Below are 23664 nucleotides of genomic sequence, written 5' to 3'. Positions count from 1 at the left end.
AATCAGGGACTGGGAAATATCGGGAACGTCTCACAGAGCGGCGGCGGCGGCGGCGGCGGGCGGGCGGCGACATTAGTACCTAGAGTACCTACTAGCGGGGCAAGGGGGGAGGTAATGGAAGAATTGAAGAAAATAACCGACAATCACGTCCACACCCGCCAGCACAGCTGCCAGTTCGTACTTCACCTCTCATTACTGAACTTTACAAACCTATATTTCGTCACAATGAGTAACGCTTGCACTGAAAGCTGCCATAAATCTCCATAACGCCACAAACAATAGATTCCCTATACAACCTCGAGGGTTTACAAAGTAATAAAACACAAACTACAACCGATAATAGAGTACTTAAGTGCAAGTACAAGGGCAGTGAAATTTATGAACCTATTAAAGTAAATCGTTTTCGCAAATAATTTAGTTTATTCTGAGGTCACCGGGGTCACGGCGAGTGGCCGCGGGGACGCGTCTGCTCCTCAACGCGCCACCGCCACGCCACCGCCACGCCACCGCCACCACAACACTTCACATGTCACTCGCCCTAGTCCACTATCATTGTTGTTCCTTACTTATGTGTTAAGTAAATTATAATTATGATGATGGACAACTATTTGTTGGTTATAGACTTTATCAATAGGTATATTTAGAACAAAACAATCAAACGTTACAAAACATTGTCATATTTCAGCGTGGTGAAAAGATTAGCCAGCAGGATTAGTTGTCAGCCATTCCGTCCATGCTAGCTCGTTGCTCATGTTGTGTTGCAAGTTGTGACTAGCGGACTATAGCCCTGAGTGTCCGACGCAGACAATAAGGTTTTATAGGTGTTGACAATTTGTTAAAATAACGAGCAGACAGCTATTGCTCATAACTGTTATGCTTAGACTGTTTGTGCGGATCACTTCGACCGTTTCATGAACTATTACTATACGGTGCGAAGGAAGTGGCGGTTGCACCTGTTTGGTTCTTCAGGAAGATGAGGAAATGCCACTGACGTAGAGGTAGCTATATATTAGCCTGTTGAGTCTTCGAAATAAAACACTGGTATTATTGTTCACAATTCACTGGAGATGTTTACTGTTTCACTTTTTCTATTAAACTGACTATATTATTCGCCGGACCCGTCTCTTTATACAGGGTGTTGCAAAAAGGGTATACTAAGCCGAAACCTACATGTGCAGCATGGTATATCTAAGCCTGAAACTAAAATCAGAATTTGAAAATTCGCGAAAAAAAAATACATTTTCCATAGAAACTTTGTTGGTTACGTGACTTTTTACTATGGAAAAAAAATTTTTTTTTCGCGAATTTCCTAATTCTGATTTCAGTTTCGGGCTTAGATATACCATACGGTATATCTAATATCATGCTGCACATGTATGTTTCGGCTTAGTATACCAATTTTGCAACACCCTGTATAGTCCGGCGAGCGATCTTCCCGATTGTTCCAGAGATACCCGAGGTCACACTATTTATTATTATTATTACCAAAGTAGGTACAAACATAAACAATACATCGAACAACTATAAGTACCTAACTTATGTCTAGAAGGTTCGCGGACGTTATGGAACATTCCCTGGCCATTGTTCTAGAACTTTCTGGACTATTATCGAACATTCTATTCTATACATATAAGTCTAGAACATTATGGAAATTTCAGGAAAACTATGGAATGTTCCAGAACCTTTACGTGTGTGATCGGGCTAACTATTCTATCTGGTTATTTCAATGACTATTTACAAAGTAAATGAACTATCAACTATAACGTCTTCAGTCGTTCCGTACACTGTTTCTATATAATATACAAAATATATCTATTCTGTACATTATGGTAGAGATACTGTTTTCACCGACAAAGTACAAGATAAGTTTTTTGAAGTAGTGAAGCTGCAACAGATATATCATCCGTGTACAGTACACGCACACGGGCAGTTGCAAGATTTCTGCACAAGTTGCCGTGTGTTGCTGATTTACCGAGCAGCGGCACACAGGGCACAGCTTTACCGGGGCAGAGTGCTCACACCAGCTTACAAAAAACTGAGTTGTATTCATCATAAGGTATTTATTTTGTATAGTAGCTATTTAAGCTAGAATAACCCAGCAGAGCCGGTTGTCTCCTGACACACTAGTGCTGGACCGATGGGGCTCAGCTCCACTGAACATCAATTTAACTTCGTTAGATACTGCTTGACTCATACTGAAGTGTTACAAGTAGCACTTTGTTTATTAAAACGAGACTATTCTTCGACGGACAGGGTATAGACGGCATAGTCAAAGTCCAAAAATGCATGAGTTACTATTTAAAGAATTATGAGCTCAGTAGAGCTATCCTTCATTCATCGCGACAGACAAAATTAAATAGAAAAAGGGGAATGGAAATTACCGTGGAAAATATGTTGTAAAGTGGAAATAATGTACCTGGTATACCGATGGTTCGTACGATATGGCTTTTATCTGACCTATTTCCGACAGAAATCCAAATACATCTAAAATATACAGATAAATAAGATCCTCCACTGTATCGCCTGCAGCTACTTCAAACTACCTTGAGCCATAAATCTCAGCTGCAAAGTACGAACTACATATAAAGCGGTGTGCTACTTGTTATGTTCGTATGATTTACTGACGCCCCTGTGTGTATGTCCGGTGACGTCAAGTTTATTGGACAATAATGTTGAGATTTTGGAAGTAAACAACAAACACCAAATATTGTAAACCACTCACTGACAATTAAGATTACTATTTATAACAGATTCAGCTTATTTTAAGCCCTGTAAGGACATTCAATGCTTATTTTCGAAAGCGATTTTGAGCTGCTCACACATCAAGACCTTCTCCAAATAGAATTTTGTCATTTAAATGATAGATTAAGTTCCTATTCGAAGGATCTACTACCGCAAGCCCACACACCGCAGTACATAGGTACACGCGGGATAATGGACCGTATGCTCGCAAGTACATGGGACGGGCCGATCGACAATTACCAACTATCGGTGATTTCCCCCGCGTGTGTGACGCGAGACGTGAGTAATGCTCGCTCATTTCCCACTAACCTCATAACGGCCCTCGGTGAATTATGGCCCACGGCTAATGCATACCCACTGCGGATCCATGATCGCCTGGTAACTTAAGATGGAAATTCACTGAATCTATTAACCCTTAACTTATAATTGATAGGAGGACTGGAAGTAAGGATTATAATATCCAATGTGTTCCTTTATCTTTATCAATAAAATACAAATGTTATGATGCATATTTTAAAGCAGTAAATTCTACTTCTTCTTATAGTTTCTGAAATATTTATGTAAGATACAGGCACCAAGTTTTCAGTGGCTTTCTGATTCAGATTTTTGATGTTCGTAGTAAGTTATAATACCCATTATGATACAATAGTGTAGAAAACTGGCGGGTAAAACAATGAACTTTCATCCTGCTCTATAAAAGGTTAAAATAGCTCGTGGTGCCCCGTCGGCGTCACGCGGCGGCGCGGGCGAGCTCAAAAAGCGACATCTAAAAATGTGTGGCACCGCGCGGCGAGCGAGCGCCGTAAAGCGTTTAGCGCCGTCCAAGCACGCGCGTCATTTCCTGACGCCCGGCGCCACCACAAACAATATCAACCCTTATGTACACCAGCATAGCAGCCACACACACAGTGGACCGATAGCATATCAAATTGACACCGTTTGGGGGATAAAGGATGGCGAAGGGATTATAAATAGAAGGCCTTTGAGACAACGGACGCTGTAAACAAGTTTTGAATGTGAGTGGCGTCTGTGTGCGTGTGACGGATCGCTTCATATTACGTGAGGATCAGCGGCGGCGGAGTCGGGAGCGGTCGCCGACTGTGTGCGACCGGCCCACGGAATAACTAATATACCAACAAAATTTATCTTATGAAGTGATATTACGTAGAGCTTATTCTTACTAAAATAGGTTTTCAGTTCGTACCTTCTAGTATGAAATGGTTACCTCATTATATGAAGAGATACTCTGTTCAGGTAGGAGAGGGTAGATTTCATTTAGCTCAGCATGTTTGCCTCGCTCGCCACTCACTCGCCCACAACTACCTGTGTGTATATAGGTACACATACATACAGTTACACACACATATATAATGTAGTTTCAGAGGGAAAACCTTCTAAATCTGTTATTTTAGTTTCAAACTGATTTTACTGCTCTCTGCTCCTACAATGAGATTTAATGGGGATTTAGTTTAGAGTTTAAATAATTTCATGATGTAAGTACCTTTATTTCCAACGGAATAATATTATTATGACTTAATAATGGTTAACAGAAAGAACTTTAAACAATCTCGATTTTGATATCTAGGTTGGTATTGATATATAAAAGGATATTACGTTTTTTCCATATTTTTTTGTTACCCTCTGGTTTTTTTAAGAGTCAAAGTATTTGATAATTGTATTAGGTATTCAGATTTATATTTGTATTTCTTACTCTACCTCCAGGGGTTAAAAGCGTCTAAAATTTTCATGAATCTTTCTAAACAAATAGTTATAGTAGCTACCTTTTAAAATTAGAGCCTTTATTTTATAGGTACTTACCTGTTTACAAAAAGGCATGTAAGGCTTTACTTTATTTTGCCGCACACTTCTCTGTGGCTTTAATCTTTTATCTCCGACCTAAACACGGCTTGTAAGAGATTGTTTTGGCTGATAGAACCCAGCTTTTCATTTTATTTTCCCCTCAGCTAAACTGTTCGCTTCACAGATAGTGTTTCAGTAGCATTAACTATTTCAAAGCGAAGGGCAAAATGTCAAATCTATCTCAAAATTGATAAATCCCCATCACAATAAATAAAGTACTTGCCAATACAGATCAAGTAACGTACCTAACCTTGAACCTAGTATGGAAAATGAAAGTGATCTACCATTCATTAGAAGATAGGCATCCATTGCGTGCGGATCCCTGGTCCGGGTCACCTGCGGGTCGTCCCGCCGGGTGTCGGGTTCCGTGCTAGCAGTAATGGAGCCACCAATCAAACCCGGCCCAGCACCGAACACTAATTAACCACCTTTCAACTGTGCCCACCTTTCATACCTGGATACCCTCAAACTACTGTCTTAATGATGAGTCTAGCTATCACTATCACTGAATTTTTCAGACGTGGTTTATCATTGCGAGCAAACTAGTATGTTGCAATGGTTTTGTGGCTACGACTACGATGGTTGCTACGCCGGTGCTACGGCGTAGCGTCGTAGCCAAGCTCGTAGCTTCGTAGCCTCCTACTAACTTATTTTATTGATTCGAGTCGTACACCGTGTAGTGGTCTCATTGTGACTTCCTATTACGTATAAAACAAATTACGTTAATTTTATACGTTAGTAATAATGAAACCTTAGACCATTTGTATTCTCATAAACATTAACCACTGAAGACACACTCGTCAGTGGAGGTAGCCGCAGCCAGGAATGCCGCAATGACGCAGCGCCACAAGACGTCGCCAAATTAGTAGCATCGCTCACATTCCACGCACATACACATAATACCTATCCCCTTACACTGGCCCTGTATTGTATACACGTACACAAGCACGGCCGAGGAGGTCATAACCATGTTAACAACATTTCTGATGAATAATTCCACGTACAGCAGCAGTTTGAATATTAATCTCAATTAACTGAACATGCAAATCTTGTTTACTCACCTGAAGACCGAAATCGAGGGTTATAAAATAGCCGCCGCCGCCTACTTCTGTTCTCCACGTCCAGGTCGGGACCCGCGGTCATTGGCGGCAAAACGGCTTGTGTGTCTAATTGCCAATGTGTGGAATGTATATTGTAAATGTACATGAATTTAGTACTCAGGTTACGAGTATTAAGGTTATTGAATAACAGTATTTGGCGTATAGCTCGAAACTAAATTAATAAAACCATTAATAGTAAAATAATACTTTAAACATCAAAATAAAATACGTAATGTAATAATACAAAACGATACAGATAATAAAGTTCTATAAACTTGACGACAGATTATTTTCTACGTACAGAAAAGGAGCCTCGATATCTGTCTCTACATCTTCGTTCAAAAACGTTTCCGTTTTCAGCGACATGCATGTAAAAGCAAAATGGACGACGCGTACCATTTACAAAATTTATTTCAGTAATTAAAATATTTGAAGGCCTCTTTCAGTTCTCGACAAATAACGAGAGCCGACGCGGTGTGTTCCGAAAGAATTAAACAAAATAAATTCGTTTGTTGCTGGAAATTCATACATTTTTTAAAATGAATCCGTTCTTGTGTTTCGTAATGCATATCCATTTTTTGAATTAATCCGATCTTTAGTAATGTTAATGATGAACCCATAATGGCGGCCGATGTCCATTGTTATATGTGCTTGCACGTATACGTGTGTTGGGTGTATATGCGTGTGTGTGCCTGTGTGCGTGGCAAGTACAGCGGGTACTCGAGCTTGCACGGAGTGTGCTTTATTTCTGGTAGGTATGAAAATATACAAACTATTGTTTTTATAAGTACCTATGTATATCACTTTGTTTCTCGTTAAATGTTAAATAAGAGCACTAAAATATTTCTGTTCATATAGCAACAAAGTATCTTACTCAAAGTAAGTACGTCTTACTTCATTTATAAGAATATTTCAGGCTAACTTTATCGCAGCGTATTTTATTAAGTTTTACGTTTACCCACTCCCGTTTATGATTATCGAGCGATAAAAATATCCGAATGTACTCGCCTGTAGGACGCGACCTTCCCCCCCACCCCCCTGGCCCCCCGGGGTCGCGGCGCCTCTCGGGGCTTCGGCAATATTAGTAATTAGTTATATGAAATCAAACCACACACAGAATCCACATATTCACACAAACTAAATTAAACTCAAACAAGAATAAAACAAAAAATACTCTCAAATATATAAATCATTACATTTCGTTAAAAGCGAGGGTTGCTATAAATCTGCGTTAGTAAATGAATCCGGGACCGTTTCGAGCACTCACTCGGTCACACACACACACACACACACACACACACACACACATCAAGGGAGGACTTTAACGAAAGCACTAAATGTCACGTTTCATAAACTGTGTTATTTTTATGTAACTACATAATATACCATATACATTTCCGAGGACCGTGTCAAGCACTTTTTCAAATACAGGTATTTTTTACAATTTATAAAAGTTACTAGTAAAAATGAGTTCAAATGAATAACTAAATAGCAGAGTCCTGGTAATAGCAAAATTACAATTTCGCTCATCTTCTGTTTCGAAACAGGTGCTTCGTTTTAAAAAAGTCCCAAAACAACGATGCGCCGTTTGACCGGCAGCGCGCCGTCGCGCGGGCGGCGGAATAAATCAGTGCAGGTTTATAGTTTGCTCGTTGTTTTTCGGCTGTTAATGAAGACAAATAGCAGGCCGGTTAGTGAAGAACAAACAGACTTGCAGGTTGCAGCAACAGAACTGGGACAGACCTCGGCCCGCGTCCGCCGCCATGCGCTGGTACACGTCCTCGCAATCTGCGGACAGCGAACACCTGTACTCAACTGTATTTGTACGCATTCATATTTGGTCATTTAATGTAGGTACACCTTATATAATTGTTCAGCTATTCCCGCCGTTTGGACAATCGAAGAACCTGTATCATAAAGGATAAAACACGTAGAAGGAACATTGAGATGGAACAGTAGATAGTGTGTCTACTCACCGCACGGCCGCGCCACCGTCGGCAAGCAGGCTGCCGACAACGAGCTCGGGTCAACTTCCACCATCACAGTACATGCATTATGTCACTAACTGTACCTACAACCTCACACAAACAAACAGGAAATTGCTACCTCGTGTATGGTGACACCTGAAATTGTTACTCATAACTTGACACAATATTGATGTGTTTACCAAAAACGACTCTCTGTGTTTCGCTGATCAAAACAATAACAAACTTTTTGGTGGCATTTACTTTGTGTGTTCTCGCGGTAGCAGTGCCGGCCGCCCGGACAGAATTCAGTAAATTTTCCGGGTCGAATGCGGAAGTAACAAGAAAGATTGAATTATTTTACACAAATGAAGGAACCGAAAAATGAAAGGTCGCAACTGACTATTGCCTGTAAGGTTCTTTTTGGGGTGAAAAGTTACACATAAATATATTCCGCGCTTGGCACGCATTCAACTGACCCGAGAGAAAATGGAACATTGAATTCACTGCAAATAAAGCTAAGAAAATGATGGAAATTTCTGTATTCACCCTCCGCGGCCGCTAATAATAAAATTATAATATTTATTGTGCGCGCCCACCGCGCATCCCACGAGAATTATTTGCTTATTTTTATTACAAGAAGTAACGATACGATGGATCCCCGCGCGCGAGCGTGCCGCTACAGAATACATTATATATTATGTATAGTTTAACACGATGATACTAACTTGTATTATTTTACTTTACCCTTTTTTAAATTTTATCATTTCCAAAAGTTTTAATAGATTTTACGACAGTGTAATGAGTATGTATCGAAATATTTAGAGCATGTTGTTATCAAGTTGTGCAACAGATCGCGGGCACAAAGCGGCGCATTAATCAAACCTCAACACGCGGCGCGTTTACCAATAAAATACGCATTTTCAATTCAAAAGCTATTAAAATTCGGCTAAATTGTCAATTTTGGAATTTGTATATATTCGGAGGCGATGACCGGAACAAACCCGCCCGCATCGCGACGCGATTATTTAGACAAATACAATACGCGCTGATGAATGCCGCTGTACAGAGTATACAGGCAGTCGGCACGACGCGCTTTTATCGGGATTTACAACAAATTGGTGTTTCGGTCGTCGCGCGATTAATTCAAAGCACGCGCATCCGTATCAATAAATATGTTAAAATGTGTCGTGACAATGGCCGCCGGCTCCCGCACGCCGCCGGCGACCCCGCAGGCATCGGTATCGATAACTTTTAACACAAATAAACATGGATTTTTCTCGTATATATTTATTTAATTTCATGCCTTTTTTTTATTTTCTTTTAACTTGCCATTCTTCCCGCAGGCTGAATGTTTCGTTATGACCAGTGAATCTCTTAGTGATTTTTTATATCAATCTATCGAGCACCGATTTTGTCCCATCACTACGACACAATCAAATGGAATGCAAATATAGCCCTGCTAATGCTTCCCGATACAACCTTGTTAAATAAAAGTGCGCACCCAATCACGGGGCGCTGCTATAAACTAGATAGCTCGCTGATTCCGCCGGCTGCGCGCGATCCGACGCTACTTCACAACGTGTGAGAGACACGGCCGCGCCCCAGTTATAGCTGTTGTTTAACCCTTTCTAATGAAACAGTTTATAATTCAGGGCAATATACCAGGTTACACCCAGACATGAATTAAACATTGTGTTCACACTTTGTCTAACAAGCTCATCCCTATTGTATAACGTGCTTCAGTTTCATCATGACTTTTGTTACTGGCAGTACACAGTCGACATAAATTTAGCTAGGTAGGGGTTTTAGGTCACCCAAACCGCTTTTAAACCTGTGTCAAACAGCTCTCGGGAACGGCAAAATTTGTGGAAAGACAATATTGTCCCAGAAACTTTTAATTGCGCCGCAAAAAGTAGTGAACGGAAATGACCTCCGCAGCGCTCGCCTCGGATGTCCCGGAATGTCCCAGAATGTCCCAGCACGTCGCGGCTCTTCGCTCATCAGCTTATAAACAGCGCTGTTTTAAAAGCTTCGCTAAACGAATTACCCGCGCGCGCGGACTTGCGATAGAATTTGGGCCACGCTTGACGGGGTTTTGAAAATATGGGACTTCGCTAACTATAATTATTGTAAAGATTAACTTTTAAGTTTAAATGTAATTTACTAAAGTCCCGCTTTTTGTATTAATTTCTGAGCTAAAATATTGGCACTTCAGCCTACTTTCGAGATTCTATGAAATATTTGCATTTTAATCCGTATTCTATACCTTTACATTTTCGTAGTTATCTACCAGTATGCGTTCCAAACCCTTCACAACTATAATTCAACAGTACAGTAACATACCTATTTCAATTTCACCACCAAATCACCTCTCATTCCATACTGGTCACACAAAATGCGTGTCCTAAACTCACCGACGACATGCAGCGTGACGAAGTAGCTGCGCACGGGCTGCGTGGACACCTGGCACTCGTAAACCCCGGCGTCCCGCTGCTGGGCCCACTTGATGTGCAGCGTCCAGTCGTCGCCCAGCGGCGCGTGCGACGCCTGGAAGCGCTGGTCCGACGTGTACGTGTAGCCGCCCACCGTCAGGATGTGCAGGTCGCGGTGGCGGATCCACGACACCTGCGGGGGAGAGGGGGGTTAGAAGCTGCGAGGTATCTGTAATAGCTGCAAAAGAGAGCTCTTGGATAGATGGGGTGGGACCCGAGGTAGAATAAAGAGGGAAACGTATAAAATAGTAGCAGAATCATTATGGATATATTATTAGATTTTGTGACGTGAGTTTAAAAAAACGTACCTAATTTGTAACTATGAGTAATGCAATTTTAACAGTTAGATAAAAGTATAGCTGTGTAACATTTATAATAAATTACCTAATTTACCTATTCTATATAGGAAAAACACTCTTAAAGGTCGTGAAAGTGTCAGTCGAGCTACTGTCCCGCCTTTTATTGATATTATGTAAACCAGGCGACGCGAACACTCCGCAAAAACACTTCCGCTAACCAAACTTTACTTCAATTTGCCTTCTACTGGGAAGGAATATAATTGGTTTGATATTCTTAAAATCGCATCGCGAAGTGCCTAGAAAACGTAAGTTCAAGTATTGAAAAAAATATGAAACATTAAAAGAATTTGTATGATACATTTTCCTTTCAATAGTGTACATGAGGAACAGTTTATTTATATTCTACTTTCTTTCCTTTATATCTAAAAACAATTTCAGTTGATCACTCACAAAGCCGGCCCTATTTCCTTTGTAACACTACATTAAGGGCTTACCGAGCCCTTAGGCATTGTTTTCTAAAAAAAACAACAGACCCTTTATACATATGTATTTAGTAAGTCGGATCCTTCTTGAGGAAACGCTCACATCAAAGAAGCCCGCGGCCTGCTCCCAGCCGCTCCACCGAGGCCACAGCGGGCGTCACTTGTGCCTTAAAATGTATTATAGTATTGAAACAGAGATATTGGCTTCGATGTGAGTAAGTGCTAAATAGTTTATTATAACGTAGATCTATATGAAGCATGATGAAGAGATTTCGCCTTCTCGCTACATTCTTGAACAAGTTGCGCTTTTGACATTTATTTACATATTTAATTATTGACTGCACAAATATAATGAAATAAATATACAAAAGGAGGGCTTAATGCTGAGAGCATTTTCTACCAGCCAACCTACAGGAGGTACAGACATGATTGTAAGGTATAGAAGAATAAACAAACTATCTTACTGCTTTGTATGCCGCAGGGGTTAAAATAGACCTCGTGTACCAAGTAAACCGCTAAGTTATCTGACATAAAAATAACATTCACACAGCAAACCAAGACATAACAATGGGTCTTGGCCACGATGTGTATCGGGTCCGCATGTATATTTGATCAGGGTCAGACTAATGTATTGGAGGGGAAGGGCCCGGGGCTCGCGAGGGCCGGCTCAGATCGGACCCGAGATTTTAATTCCAAGAAAAGCTGATATTTGAATACAAAGCCCGTGTCATGTGTTGCTGATATTGAGCCTCGTGCGCTGTGTGGGTGCGCCTTTCCACGTGCTTTGTGATTGTGTGTATGTGTGTGTGAAGCTGGATGTTACAAGAAAGTGTAAACGTAGCTTTACCTTGCGTAGTACCTAAATTCGACTCGTACAGCATTTGAGATAAAAAATACCGAAACTTTTAAATAAAAGTCTGAAAATGTTGTATAAATGTACCTACGTACAGATGTTTAAAGAGTTTTTTAAGGAAGTGTCGTTGCCAGGGCGCCCGTCCGCTGGCGGCTCTCGCCCGCTCTCCACTCGAGAGGCTCACGAGGCTTCAGGGAAATGCGCCGTGAAAATATTATCTACACAATGACACAGACACCGCGCCAGGTATGTCTCTTTTACCTTCAAACTTCTCTCATTTACACTAAACTCTATTTGATACGCAGTGCGATGACCCCATGTCGATAAAGGAGTTATATTTATCTACGCTAAACCGCTTGAGGAGAACTTATACGAAGGTTTTTGTCTGCAAAGTTGGGTAATAGGTCCCAGGCTTCACCAGTGTGAATACTGAACAAACAAAGTAACGATCTGTTGAAAGTTTCAGTCCTCGCCGCGGGAATAACCGACTCGTCCTGAAATTACATTGGACGACATTTAAATAGTCATTGATTTAAATAAAATAAATAGAGTCCCAGATTAAAGTTTTATCTCATAAAAATCTGTTCAGTTGTTTAAAACTGCTTAGGATAGGTTACATAGAAGTTTGAGTTCTTTCATTTAATTTACGGAATTAAGTATGTTATTTTGAATTTTATAACTATTTTTTATAAGAACCTACATACCTATCACCTTTTTATTTCCCATAGTGGATGCGCTTGTGCAATTGCCTACGAGTTCCTCCGTGTAGTAACAACATAACGACAGCTATTCGTTGTGTAAATCCTGACAAACTTCGACCGGTTCGGCGGCGAACGAGCCAAAATGAAATTGTTTTTCCGGGACCATCCTTTTAAAATGTTATTAAACTGTTACAGAAAAAGAGTAAAAGGCAACCGAGTCGCTTCTTTGGCAGTTATTTATGCGCAGACATCAAAGCCAGTCGCCCGTTTGAAGTATTCGCCATTAATAATATAGGCGGTGTTCGGTTTAGCGCAGGCCGCTCTTGCCAGGATTATTTCTATTCCTGCTTTTTTGACACCATGAACCATGGAGGATGAAGGTTGGCATTGTTCTTAGCCACACACCATGGCACCGTGACATGAAACGCGAGGCCGTTACTATTCTAAACAAGATACGATACAAATAACCAAATTAACCAAATAATATAGATTACACTAGACACTTACATTAGACACTTCTGGAGACTGTTTTCATATTTCCTTAATGTAACAGGAATAGAAGTGCGTGTTGCGTTTTCGGCTTTTATATCAGAGCGAGCAGTACATGAGCGTAAAATTTTAAGTCTGCTGGATAACAATATCATACAAAATTTTCATAATGAAATATGTTTATGATATTTTCATAAAGATGTAGTTGCTTGCTCTTATCCCCTTTAAGAGTGTACGCCTGAAATTAAGGGTCTAAAGAAGAGGTTAAACTTCAAGTTGTGTAAGAGAACAACAATTGTTGCCGCATTACGTACGACGAGGTGAACGTATTCGAGCTCGCATGCAAATGAGCAGCTCTGAGGAAATTGTACCTGTTTGTAATGTGGAGCCTCCGCCGACGCCGGGGGGGCACTCCTAGTTCACGACATACCAAGTTTCAGCGAGCTGCTGCCAACTGCGATTCTGTCTCCTTGCATTAAACGCACTGATTGTAGAAAATGTAGAACACGTCTCTGAAACTTTACACGCGTGAAACGCGAGTAGTCCCCCCGCGCGGGGCGAGCGCCGCTCCATGGGAAATAATGGAATTCAATTTAACGTGAGTATTTGAGTGTCTGTATGTGGCATTATAGCCGAAATGGATGGATCCATTTGATTTGAATGTGATTTTTTTGTGCCAATTAGTTGTTTTTGCATAAAACTGGGCGATACAGTTACACATCAACGGTGATGTGATTAAAGTTGCACAAACACATTGTTTGTTCGTTGTTTTTTTATTATTACGTGCGTTATAGTGAATATTATAACTTTATAATATACTCATTCATAACGATACCAAAAACAACAAATACGAGCATAAAATGTTATTTCTTTATGTTGTATGAAAGTTGAAACTAGCTCGCAGCGCGTCAGTAGTTTGCGCTCGTTAGTAAACTCGCTTTTTTGCGAAAAAGAGTTGAAATTTAGCCACTTTTTTATTAAAAATATCAACGAACGTGTTGTGTGGTCAATTATGCTGACACATCGAATTTGTTTTATATTTATGCAACATTCCAATGACACCAACTACCTAATATTACTTTGTTAGTAAGGAAATTGGAATTATTGGAAAACCCTAACTTTTTCGTGATATCAATATTTTCATGCGAGGTAGGCAACGGCACATAATACAGCGGCACTAACCAGCAACGATAATACATTTTTCTATGGTAATTTGAAAGTAAATCATGATTTGATAATAACTATAAAATATTATAAAACTGACAGATTGGCTTTTTAAATACGATTAGCTTAATATATTCTGTATCCACGAACATCGAAAGAGTTTCGAGCATCTGCTACGGGCCGCTACAAGATTGCTACGCGGCGCTACGAGCATACTACAGCGAGCGTAGCACACATCCATACTTTATCCAATGTGACAACTCCGATGTATCATAAAGCTCGTGGGTGGTCGTAACGTCGCGAGTATCAGACGAGTAAATAAGAATACGTGCTTTATATGATTATAAGCGTCGCTCGACGTTCATAAACGTCGCCCCGGCGGGAGGCTCCAGCTCGGCACTGAAAGGTATATTTTATTCGGGTCCCTTTTATGTAAAGATCGAACGATAATATTATGTTTGGTGTTATTCAATATTTTGCATCAGTGATCCAAGGATTACTGGGGCCCGCCGACTCGGTTTCATCGTAGAAATCTCTTGCTGAAATATTGACGTCGGCGAGCTTTGATGTAGCTCTTTTCTTGCTTGATTGTATTTAGAGAAGTAGTTAGTAACTGTGCCCCGTGCCCCCACGCCATGCCCCCGCGCCGCGTGGACCTCGGTAACAGTTGGATGTTCTTTCTGTTCTCTCGCGATAATGTTTGCTCAAATGCAAATTACTCGTTAACTTCTTTGCAAACTCGTTAAAAGTTATGCACAAACGTTTTTTTTCTGTTTTTGCAACGTTCCGCTGCAATGATCTTGTGAATTAAACAGTTTTTAAAACAAATATTTGCCTTTCATTAATAAAGGAGATGAGAGAAAACTTTTGCGATTTCATTTTGAATAAAAAAAAACAAGGCGAAATCCTTCTGCTCCGCTGTGTTATTTCAGTTCAGATATAATAACTATTAATAAATATTCTCAGAGAACCTCCATTATTTTGTATTCATAAATATATAAGATCAAGTACAGTCAAAACATAAAAGATCAGCCACGACTCGCGTTATTTATTGTATTACTGGGCCTTGAATTCTTACTAACAAGAGAGTCCACAGGTACGTATGACGAGCGTGTTTGCGGAGGTCAGTGGAGGCGCTATCTCATCGGCGAGTCCAATCTCCTCGGGGAGCTGTATCGTGTTTGTTCAGGACCTCGTGCGTCGGAATATAAATAGTCCGCTTACCGCCCCCCCGTCGCCCCGCGCGCGCTCCCGCCCGCAGTCTATACATTTTCACCACAGGTTTTTAACGTCTTAGGTTCACTTAAGTAAATCTACCTTTGCACGAACTTTAGTGGTATCTACTCAACGACAAGTCAGACAACCACAGCATTACAATAGATACTCCAGTTTTGCTTATCTTGTAGTTATGATTTCAATTTAAATTATTGTTTTAATGAAATAATCCATTCGGTATATCATATTCATCACCATTTATAATACGTACTCGTACACAAAGAACTTTTGAAGTAATGTTAACTTACAAAGATATGATTTGATTACACTTGTCTTGTACCGCCGACTGTCGGGAGTTAATATTCCGCGCGCAAAAGAACATTCCGTGTGACTTATTAATATTATGAACGACGACGACTCATAATGTTACATGCTCCTCTTATTTTCATAATCTCCTCGTACACTTCCACTCAATTTTAAACCTTAACAATCTTATCATACAGTTGAAATCACACTGCGGATGTGAGGGTCTTAAATTAATTTATTATGTCGAAACGTTCTTAATTCGGTGAAGCGTTTCAGAGGATTTGTAAGAAATATTACAGCGAGGCGCATCGCGACATGGGGCTCGGCTTTTCATACAAATTGCTTCATTTTTAACATATAGGTAATGTTATAATGCTGGCTGTAGCAATGCTATGTTTTGATAATGAGTCAATTTATCAAAAAATATGTTTAGATGAGAACACTTCACACGAAAATTAATGAACATAAACTATAATCTAAATATTCATAATTAAATTAAGTTTTGAAACAGGTCAGCCGGCTAACGCTCTGGAATGTCCGGAATGTCTACCCGAGAGGTCTGAGGTTGTGAAAATTATGATAGTAATATTGTGTAGTACCTGTGTGCCAGTACCTGGCGGCGGCGGCGGCGGCGGCGGCGGCGGCGCGGCGCATAGCTCGCATACTGGGCCGCTGCAAAGGATCGAACCTCCGCCACTAAATATTTACCTACCCCGATGTGGTTAACACAAACATCGGGTTATAATTTTGCCGACACATTCACAAAGACCGCAGTAACTAGGTTCATATATTTGAAATTGGTAGATTTGAAACATCATCCAGTCTAGGTACGCACATACTGGAGTAAACAGACACACATTAGTAAGCACACATATTACTTTAGTTACGTTCTACGCAAATATGTAACATCCATTATGCTTTCAGCCAATGTAAAGTAAAAATAGATACAATGGTATGTTACCACACACGGCACACACCTACAAGTGTGTATGTGTGTGTGTGTGTGTGTGTGTGTGTGTGTGTGTGTGTGTGTGTGTGTATCTCGTCGGCGAGAGTATTGACATGAACCTTCCGATTGTGAAGAGGCTTTTATTCGATTTCTTAAGGTATTCATCTCGTTACCAAAAGCGGCTGCGGTTGTATTCTATTAGCCTTTTCAATGGCTTTTTTACTTAAATCATTTTGTCATTTATACAATAAAGTATCTTAAAATTTTATTTTCCTAATTGTAGGAGTAGATACGGTTGTAAAGTGAAACTAATCATAAAGTGTAATAAACAGAGCCTCGATGAGATTTAATGGCAGTAGTTGTGAGTAGTTCTGAAACTCTCTCTACTTGGAACATCGTCAAATCACACCTTAAACTGTAATAATACTGACCCTTAGAAGATGTTAAAATGTCAGACAGATAATTGTACTCGGGTCATAATATGTATAATGTAATCTGTGTTAAATAAGTAACATAATACTTATTTATTTAATATTGTACGAGTACATACGTATACAGGTCTGTGCGTATACCTCAACTACTGGCAACATAGTAGTAAGAAAATTCCGAAGGCCAGAAGTCCACTTATTACGTTAAATGAACCCAAAATCACGTGTGAGCGGGCCCGGCGGCGCAAAAACTGTGGCTGTTCTGACCCCTTAGCATGAATTTTCATCTTGAACGTTAAGTAGAGTTCATCGAATAATTTTGTATGAAAATATGAACAGCGCCCCTGGCGGTCGGTAGCAGAACTAAAATTTCCCTACAAAATTCATCGAGTAACTTCACGTCACATTCACGATGAAAATTCATGCTAAGGGGTCTGTTCGCGGCAGACTACACTCCGCACGAGGCCGGTGGAGGCGCGTCGCCGGCCTGGACTATTAGTCGGGTAATTGTTATTAACCGCAGAGTCCTGCCATCCGTCACAGAGTGGGACGCCCCGGCTCGCATGCTGCGGGCTACCAGGCGAGAGCTTGTGTTTACTGGTACACTTCCATTTGTGAATTAATGGTAATATAGTGCTTTTGCTGTTGCAAGTGAAGGATTGAAGTTAATTGCCACTTCAAAGGTATCACATGGTACAAAGTGTCTAGTGACATGCATGCATACAGTATTAAAGGTGGCTGGTATGTTTTACAAGCTGGGAGGAAAGGATAATATTATCTTATAATAATATTATAGCAGCAATACCGGGAGGAGGCCACCGCATTCCGCGTGACAAGCCGCGGGAGTGACAGTTGAGCGGGAAAAACACGCTGAAACGCTTCACGTTTGTCGCATACATCGATCGCGGAGTATTATCACGCTCCGGGCACCAGCCACTTGAGGGTTGTTTGTCACTACAGGATCACAGAGACTCGAGTGGATCATTCATCCTTTATGTCGGCCGCAAAGTCATGGACTGATCGCACGTGGTTGCCCGGACCACGCCTGCATGGGCCAGGAAAATGACGCTAGGATACAGATAATTGTAGTGCTTTCTACTTAGGTACAGTAAGCAGCAAAGAAATCTGATCCTCTCTCAGTAGCAATGTCACTTTAAGAGGGGTCAGGTTTATGTGCAGGCCACTGTACCTACATCCGACCAAGAAATAGTAATGAAATACATTTCATACGCGACCTTTTTTGATCCACCAAGGTACAGAGCAGACGCACCCATGATAGAAATGCCCAATCTCGCAAACACGGTCATAAAACTTGTTCAAACCTAATAGTGTAGCGAAAATACGCAGTAAAAATACACGCATATTCAATTTGACGGGGCCGATACGTGTAGCCGAGCTCGCCGCGCCGCCATCCCCCCCGGGGCTCGTGCTGTCCTGTGACCCACTCGGCAACATATTACACCAGATAATAATCATATTTCTTGCCCAGACCTTATGTGCTAAAATCGAATGTATTCTGGTCGCTATGGGACCTATTCGTATAGTTTTATCCTTAACTACTTAAGTGTTGAACTCTAAATCTCCGGCGAATTTAATAAGGGTTTTAACCCGCAGTTTTTGGATCTCAACTAAAATTTTATATTCCTCTAGAGTGATAGAAACTTAGAAAGTATGGTGACGATGACATAGCATTCAAGTCGGAATCACATTATGACCAATGTCTAATTATCGTATATCAAATCATCCTACGAGGGCTACGAGTCCTACGACATCTAAACTATAATTTAATATATGTTTTAAATTTAGGGATAAAATTTGTATGTTTGTATTTGTAGGTATTACAATTTCAACATAAAGATTAAAAGATTAACAAAGCTGCCATATATTTGTATATTAATGACCAAAGAACTACCATTATCTTAAGAAACCTTTTTCGCTAATTTTGTATATCGCTGAAATAGGTACGTGCGTCGTAGAATTGACCAGTAAAAGTGTTTTATTCTCTAAATGACGAAAAGGCGCGATCAGCAGTGTGAGTAACGACCGCTCCGGGTTCTCTACATTTTTATCACGACTCCAAAACCTTATAAAAATGCTAACTGAGCTTTTTAGCTTATTTTAATTGGATTCGCTGTAAAGAAGTTGTTCCCCGGTAAAGGAGTTGCTAATTAAGAGTCCTCACCTCCCTCCTGGCTATCTATAACTAAACTTGCTGTGATTATGTTCCGCTTATTTTGTTGAACCAGATTAAAAGTAATAATTTATGATGACTTGACAATCTTCAAACACTAGCTCTGAAGTGAAGTCGAAATCTTCAGGCCTAGACTGGACTAGAAATTGAACTGCATTTGGCATTGATCTAGACTGATCTAGATGTGTAATTAATAATTAATGTTGTGTATTTAACTGCGGTCCCTGAATATATGTAATTATAACTAGCACTGTAAATATTTGCAATTTTTGCACAAGTTTGAGTATATAGAAGCACCTGAGTAAGTCCTGCAGCTGCCAGCAGCTTGTCACTGGCCAGGACCTGCCAGAGCTCGTTGTGCTCTATTTTAAAGCTCCAGCTAAAAAGAGCAACAGACTGATACCTATATTATACCTACATATATACTAAGCATATCAAAAACTAAAAATCTAATCACGTTTGTCTGGTGAATGCTGAAGTGATTCAGTGAACCACGCTGACATTGTTTCCACAATAACAATAAAATAAAATTATGTAATTCACAATCTGTCGCGAACCACTAAAGTTCATAAACGCGAAGAAAACCCACAAAATGAGCAAAAATATTTTCCTTCGCAAACGACAAGCACTTTTTGGTCTATTTACAAAAACAATTTGCATAAAATCGCGGGCCTTTGCGCTTAGGAGTGTAATGAAATAAGACAACGAAACCCGGAGACCGAGGCCCTAAAAAGAGGGAAAAATTAGGGTTCCGTAACACAAAGCGGCCTTTCCCGAACACAACAATAATAAGAAAGAAACCTTTCTATTATTTACCGGTCGAGGCGACTGCATATTGGATGACGCCCGTCGCCGCCATACATTATGTACGGCCGCTGCTGCGGTTCACAAATAAAATGTAAGAACTATCGCTGAATTGAAAATAAGTCTTCTATCTCTCAAAGGATTTGAAATCCTTCGGCTAAAAATATCTGGCAAAGTTCGTAAGTCCGCGGCACACTTGAGTTTTGTTCTAACGAAATGTGTTCTGACTTCTGACTTTACCGCGTGCGCCTCAGATAACCCATCACTATCAAATTACTACAAATATATCTGGGTCTCTAGAAAAGTTACCGAAGAAAATAAGATAAAATCTTTGCTTGGCAACAGTAGTAAGGTATTCCATTACAGGTTTTACGAAACAGCCCTACAGCATTTTCAGCTTTACTTTGATTATTGAAATGATAAAATGATGTCAGAAACATGTCTAAATACGCAAAATTGAAATTTGTATCACACAATCATTAGAGCTGTGCGTAGTGACGCGTGTGACGAGACGTGACGTGAGTCGACAGCAAGTCACGTGACATGCCGTGACATGCCGTGAAACGCCGTGACGTGCCGTGACATGCCGTGACGCGGCGACGTTGATTCATGCTCATATTGAATGTGGGGACGGCCGCGGCGAACACGAGCAATGATTGGATCACTTGTTTGCGTATTTGATTTATTCCTGTTTATGTTGTTGTGAATGGAATTTGCCTTCGCTTTCGACAGCGGAGTTGTAAATGTGATGTTGCGATGTCAAATGGCATCGATAAATTGACATTATTCTACGGCGTAGCACCCTGTGTGCTGTGTGTTACATTTTGTTATGCATGCAGGAATTGCATGATCATCACTGAAAATCCCAATTGAAGTCAGAAATGACTGAAAGATAAATGTGTATCAATCATGATCAAGTGATCATCTAATTAATATACGTTTAATTACCGGTATATTAGGTTTACCTACATGGTAATAATAACATTGTGTTTATTAAGTCGAATAATCAAACACGTTTCCAAACAATGTGCCATATGAAGGAATATCTCAGACAGAATACGATTTCGGCATAAAGCTTTCAGTTCGTATTTTGAGAAATCGTAAACTGTCTTCAAACAATGCCCCTGTATTGTTTCTATTGAGTTTCGGATTTATAGTGTAGATATTCCTTTGTTGGTTGGGGTTAGTTGGAATGAACGGTGCAAGTCAAATGCGGAGAGTCTACAATCAGCGCGGTCGGGCTCCCCATGGAGACTCCATTTTAGCTTTTGTTTTATTTAAGAGACAAGTCAGATGCTGGTACATGGTTTCCGTAGTTCGATAAAACGGACTGCAGGTGAACTGACCTGCAACTAAACTTTTAAATTCTGTAGGTATATCTGAGACTGCTGTGGTATAGTGAGACTCCTTTGGTCGGTGACTCAGCTGGTCATTTTAAAAACTTTAATCTTTCCGGAGTCATTTATTTTTGGATTATTATTGCATTTTTCCAATCCCTTGTAGACACGTAGGTATAGATGCAGGATAAATTCTACTGAAACACATGACCACTTCATTTGTGGGCCGCTAGTCGCTTGCCTGTGGAAAAAACATCGAGATGAAAACTACTAGTATTTTTAATATTTGGTTTTCCCGAGAAAACCCTTGAACCTATTTTTTTTAACAAAAGTTATAATTGAATATCATGTAACAATATGGAAACGTGGCAGTCTACAAAGTGTAGACTGTCACGTGGTAGATTATTAAATTATTGTCGTAATCTTTCACATAATTACCTACTTGTCGTAATTTCATTAGATAATACAAAGCAAGTTTGATCTAATTAACATATCATTAGATGGTCCTTTGCTCCGTAGAATGATAATTAAGTTTGATTAATATGCGTTTAGGTGGCGCCGGTGGCTTACCTGATAAGGTCTCATCTTCTCATTTAAGAGGTTAAGTAATCGAATTCTAGCCACAACCAATTAATTTTGAAAACAATGCAAGATCGTTATTATATTGGTACCTAAGTAAATGTATAATAGTGTGTGTTAAAGCAAAGCACACTTTACTGAACAGAGAGTGTATAAAAATTGTCATTCATCAGAAACTTTTAATATACGAGTAAGCGATGAATAAAATTAAGCATTTTTCTTTGATTTCAAACCCAGATTAATGTAATTTTACAAAAAAATGAGCGCGGTCAGCGGGGCTTGTGCTCTCGTAACCAAGTTATCTGGCTGGGCAGTAATCGCTGCTGAGGTCAGTGACCCGGAACCTGCGACGCCAGCGAGCAGCACACACACTGCCAACGAGGAAATATGTTTTTTTTCGTGACCATAGTATTCTGGGTTCGGACAAGACAGAGCTTGTATTTGTTCCCAAAAAAAAAGTTATTCTAAATATTAAAAAATATTTGTAGTAACATACATTATTCTTAACGAAGGTATGCTACGAGTACCCCCATTATCCATATCTCCATTCGAAAATTGATGTTTTAGTAAAGGACAAAAATGGCTGTTGCCTTTGCTCTGTTTGGATTGGACTTAATCTGATTTCATTTACTTTACCTTAGTTTATGTAGGTCAAAACACACCACGCTGATAACTTATTCATCATTACAATTTTCGTTGCGAAAACCGTTTATGATTGTTATGACTATTGATAAGTAATTGTAAAATTCTACGATAAATAAACGATTTCAATTTAAATGAAGTACTTACTCTCATTCTTTGAGCACCTATGTGCAACGGTTTCCGGTATTATCTCATACAATTTACAGGGTGTACGAGTATACATGAGAGTGGTAGTTATGAAATAAGAGTAAGTCGTCCCCGGCAGCGCGTATCCGACACGGTCCGGTCCGGTCCGGCCCCGCCCGACACTATCGGAGCGAGAGATCGGTAGAACATAAACATGTTCCGAAATGGCGTAACGACTTAAACTGAAGCGTTTATAAATACATTTGTAGATATACTTCTAAAATAAAGGTAGCTTTTGTCAAATTCTGAAAACATTCCACCCCTTAGATGCTACCTATTTAATAGATAATACCTATTATTTATTTATTCCTCTTACATAATTTAAAATGATTTTAGTTCCCTTTAGTAAATAAGTCATAAGTGTTGAAAAAAAATTGTACCCTCATCGGGGTGTGAAATCCACAAATAATAATAAGTACCTTATGTGAGTTTATGCAATAATAACAGTAATGAGTAATAATAGAGTACTATGTATTCAATTAATGTGGCATTATTTCACAATGGGCAACAATTTACAACCGGAATTACAGTCCACTCAGTAGTATAATAATCACGAAGCTTATTTAGTTTTCAAAACACATGTTCATACAATATCGGCACTCGGCAGTCGGCACTCAATGTTGTAAAATGACTATAATTCCCTCTGAGGCGGAAACACAATGATAAATGAATATAGGCGTGAACTCTGGACAAAAATAATGACTTTACTTCTTCATTTTTTGCCCCTTATTTTTCCGTTGTTATGAATCAGCCAAGTTTTTACGATTATTGGTGGCCAGTGACCCAGAAAAACGGTATGAAGTTAAATTTTACTTTAGCTCAACGATTCCTCGAATCGATAAGAATTTTCTTTTGTTTTAATGAACGCAGATCCTGGG

General features: G+C 39.9%; 1 protein-coding gene across 7 annotated transcripts in view; it reads right to left on the bottom strand.

The window, feature by feature from the left end:
- LOC105381835 (zwei Ig domain protein zig-8) overlaps positions 1-23664 on the bottom strand; it is a 247608-nt gene that overhangs the window by 22005 nt on the left and 201939 nt on the right. For 4 of the 7 annotated variants that reach the window (XM_048633319.1, XM_048633320.1, XM_048633321.1 and 1 more), the window contains exons 4-5: positions 10084-10294; positions 7446-7490 (exon numbers count right to left, since the gene is read on the bottom strand). In XM_048633319.1, the coding sequence (XP_048489276.1) occupies positions 7446-7490; positions 10084-10294 (256 nt within the window). Of the gene's footprint in view, positions 1-7445; positions 7491-7678; positions 7709-10083; positions 10295-23664 lie in introns of all 7 variants that reach the window. The other 3 variants (XM_048633324.1, XM_048633325.1, XM_048633322.1) reach the window with 2 other exon arrangements.

Source organism: Plutella xylostella, chromosome 5, assembly GCF_932276165.1.
Source record: "Plutella xylostella chromosome 5, ilPluXylo3.1, whole genome shotgun sequence".
In the NCBI taxonomy this organism is placed as follows: Eukaryota; Metazoa; Arthropoda; class Insecta; order Lepidoptera; family Plutellidae; genus Plutella; species Plutella xylostella.
The sequence above is the reverse complement of the archived record's forward strand: the minus strand, read 5'-3'. Positions and strand labels throughout refer to the sequence as shown.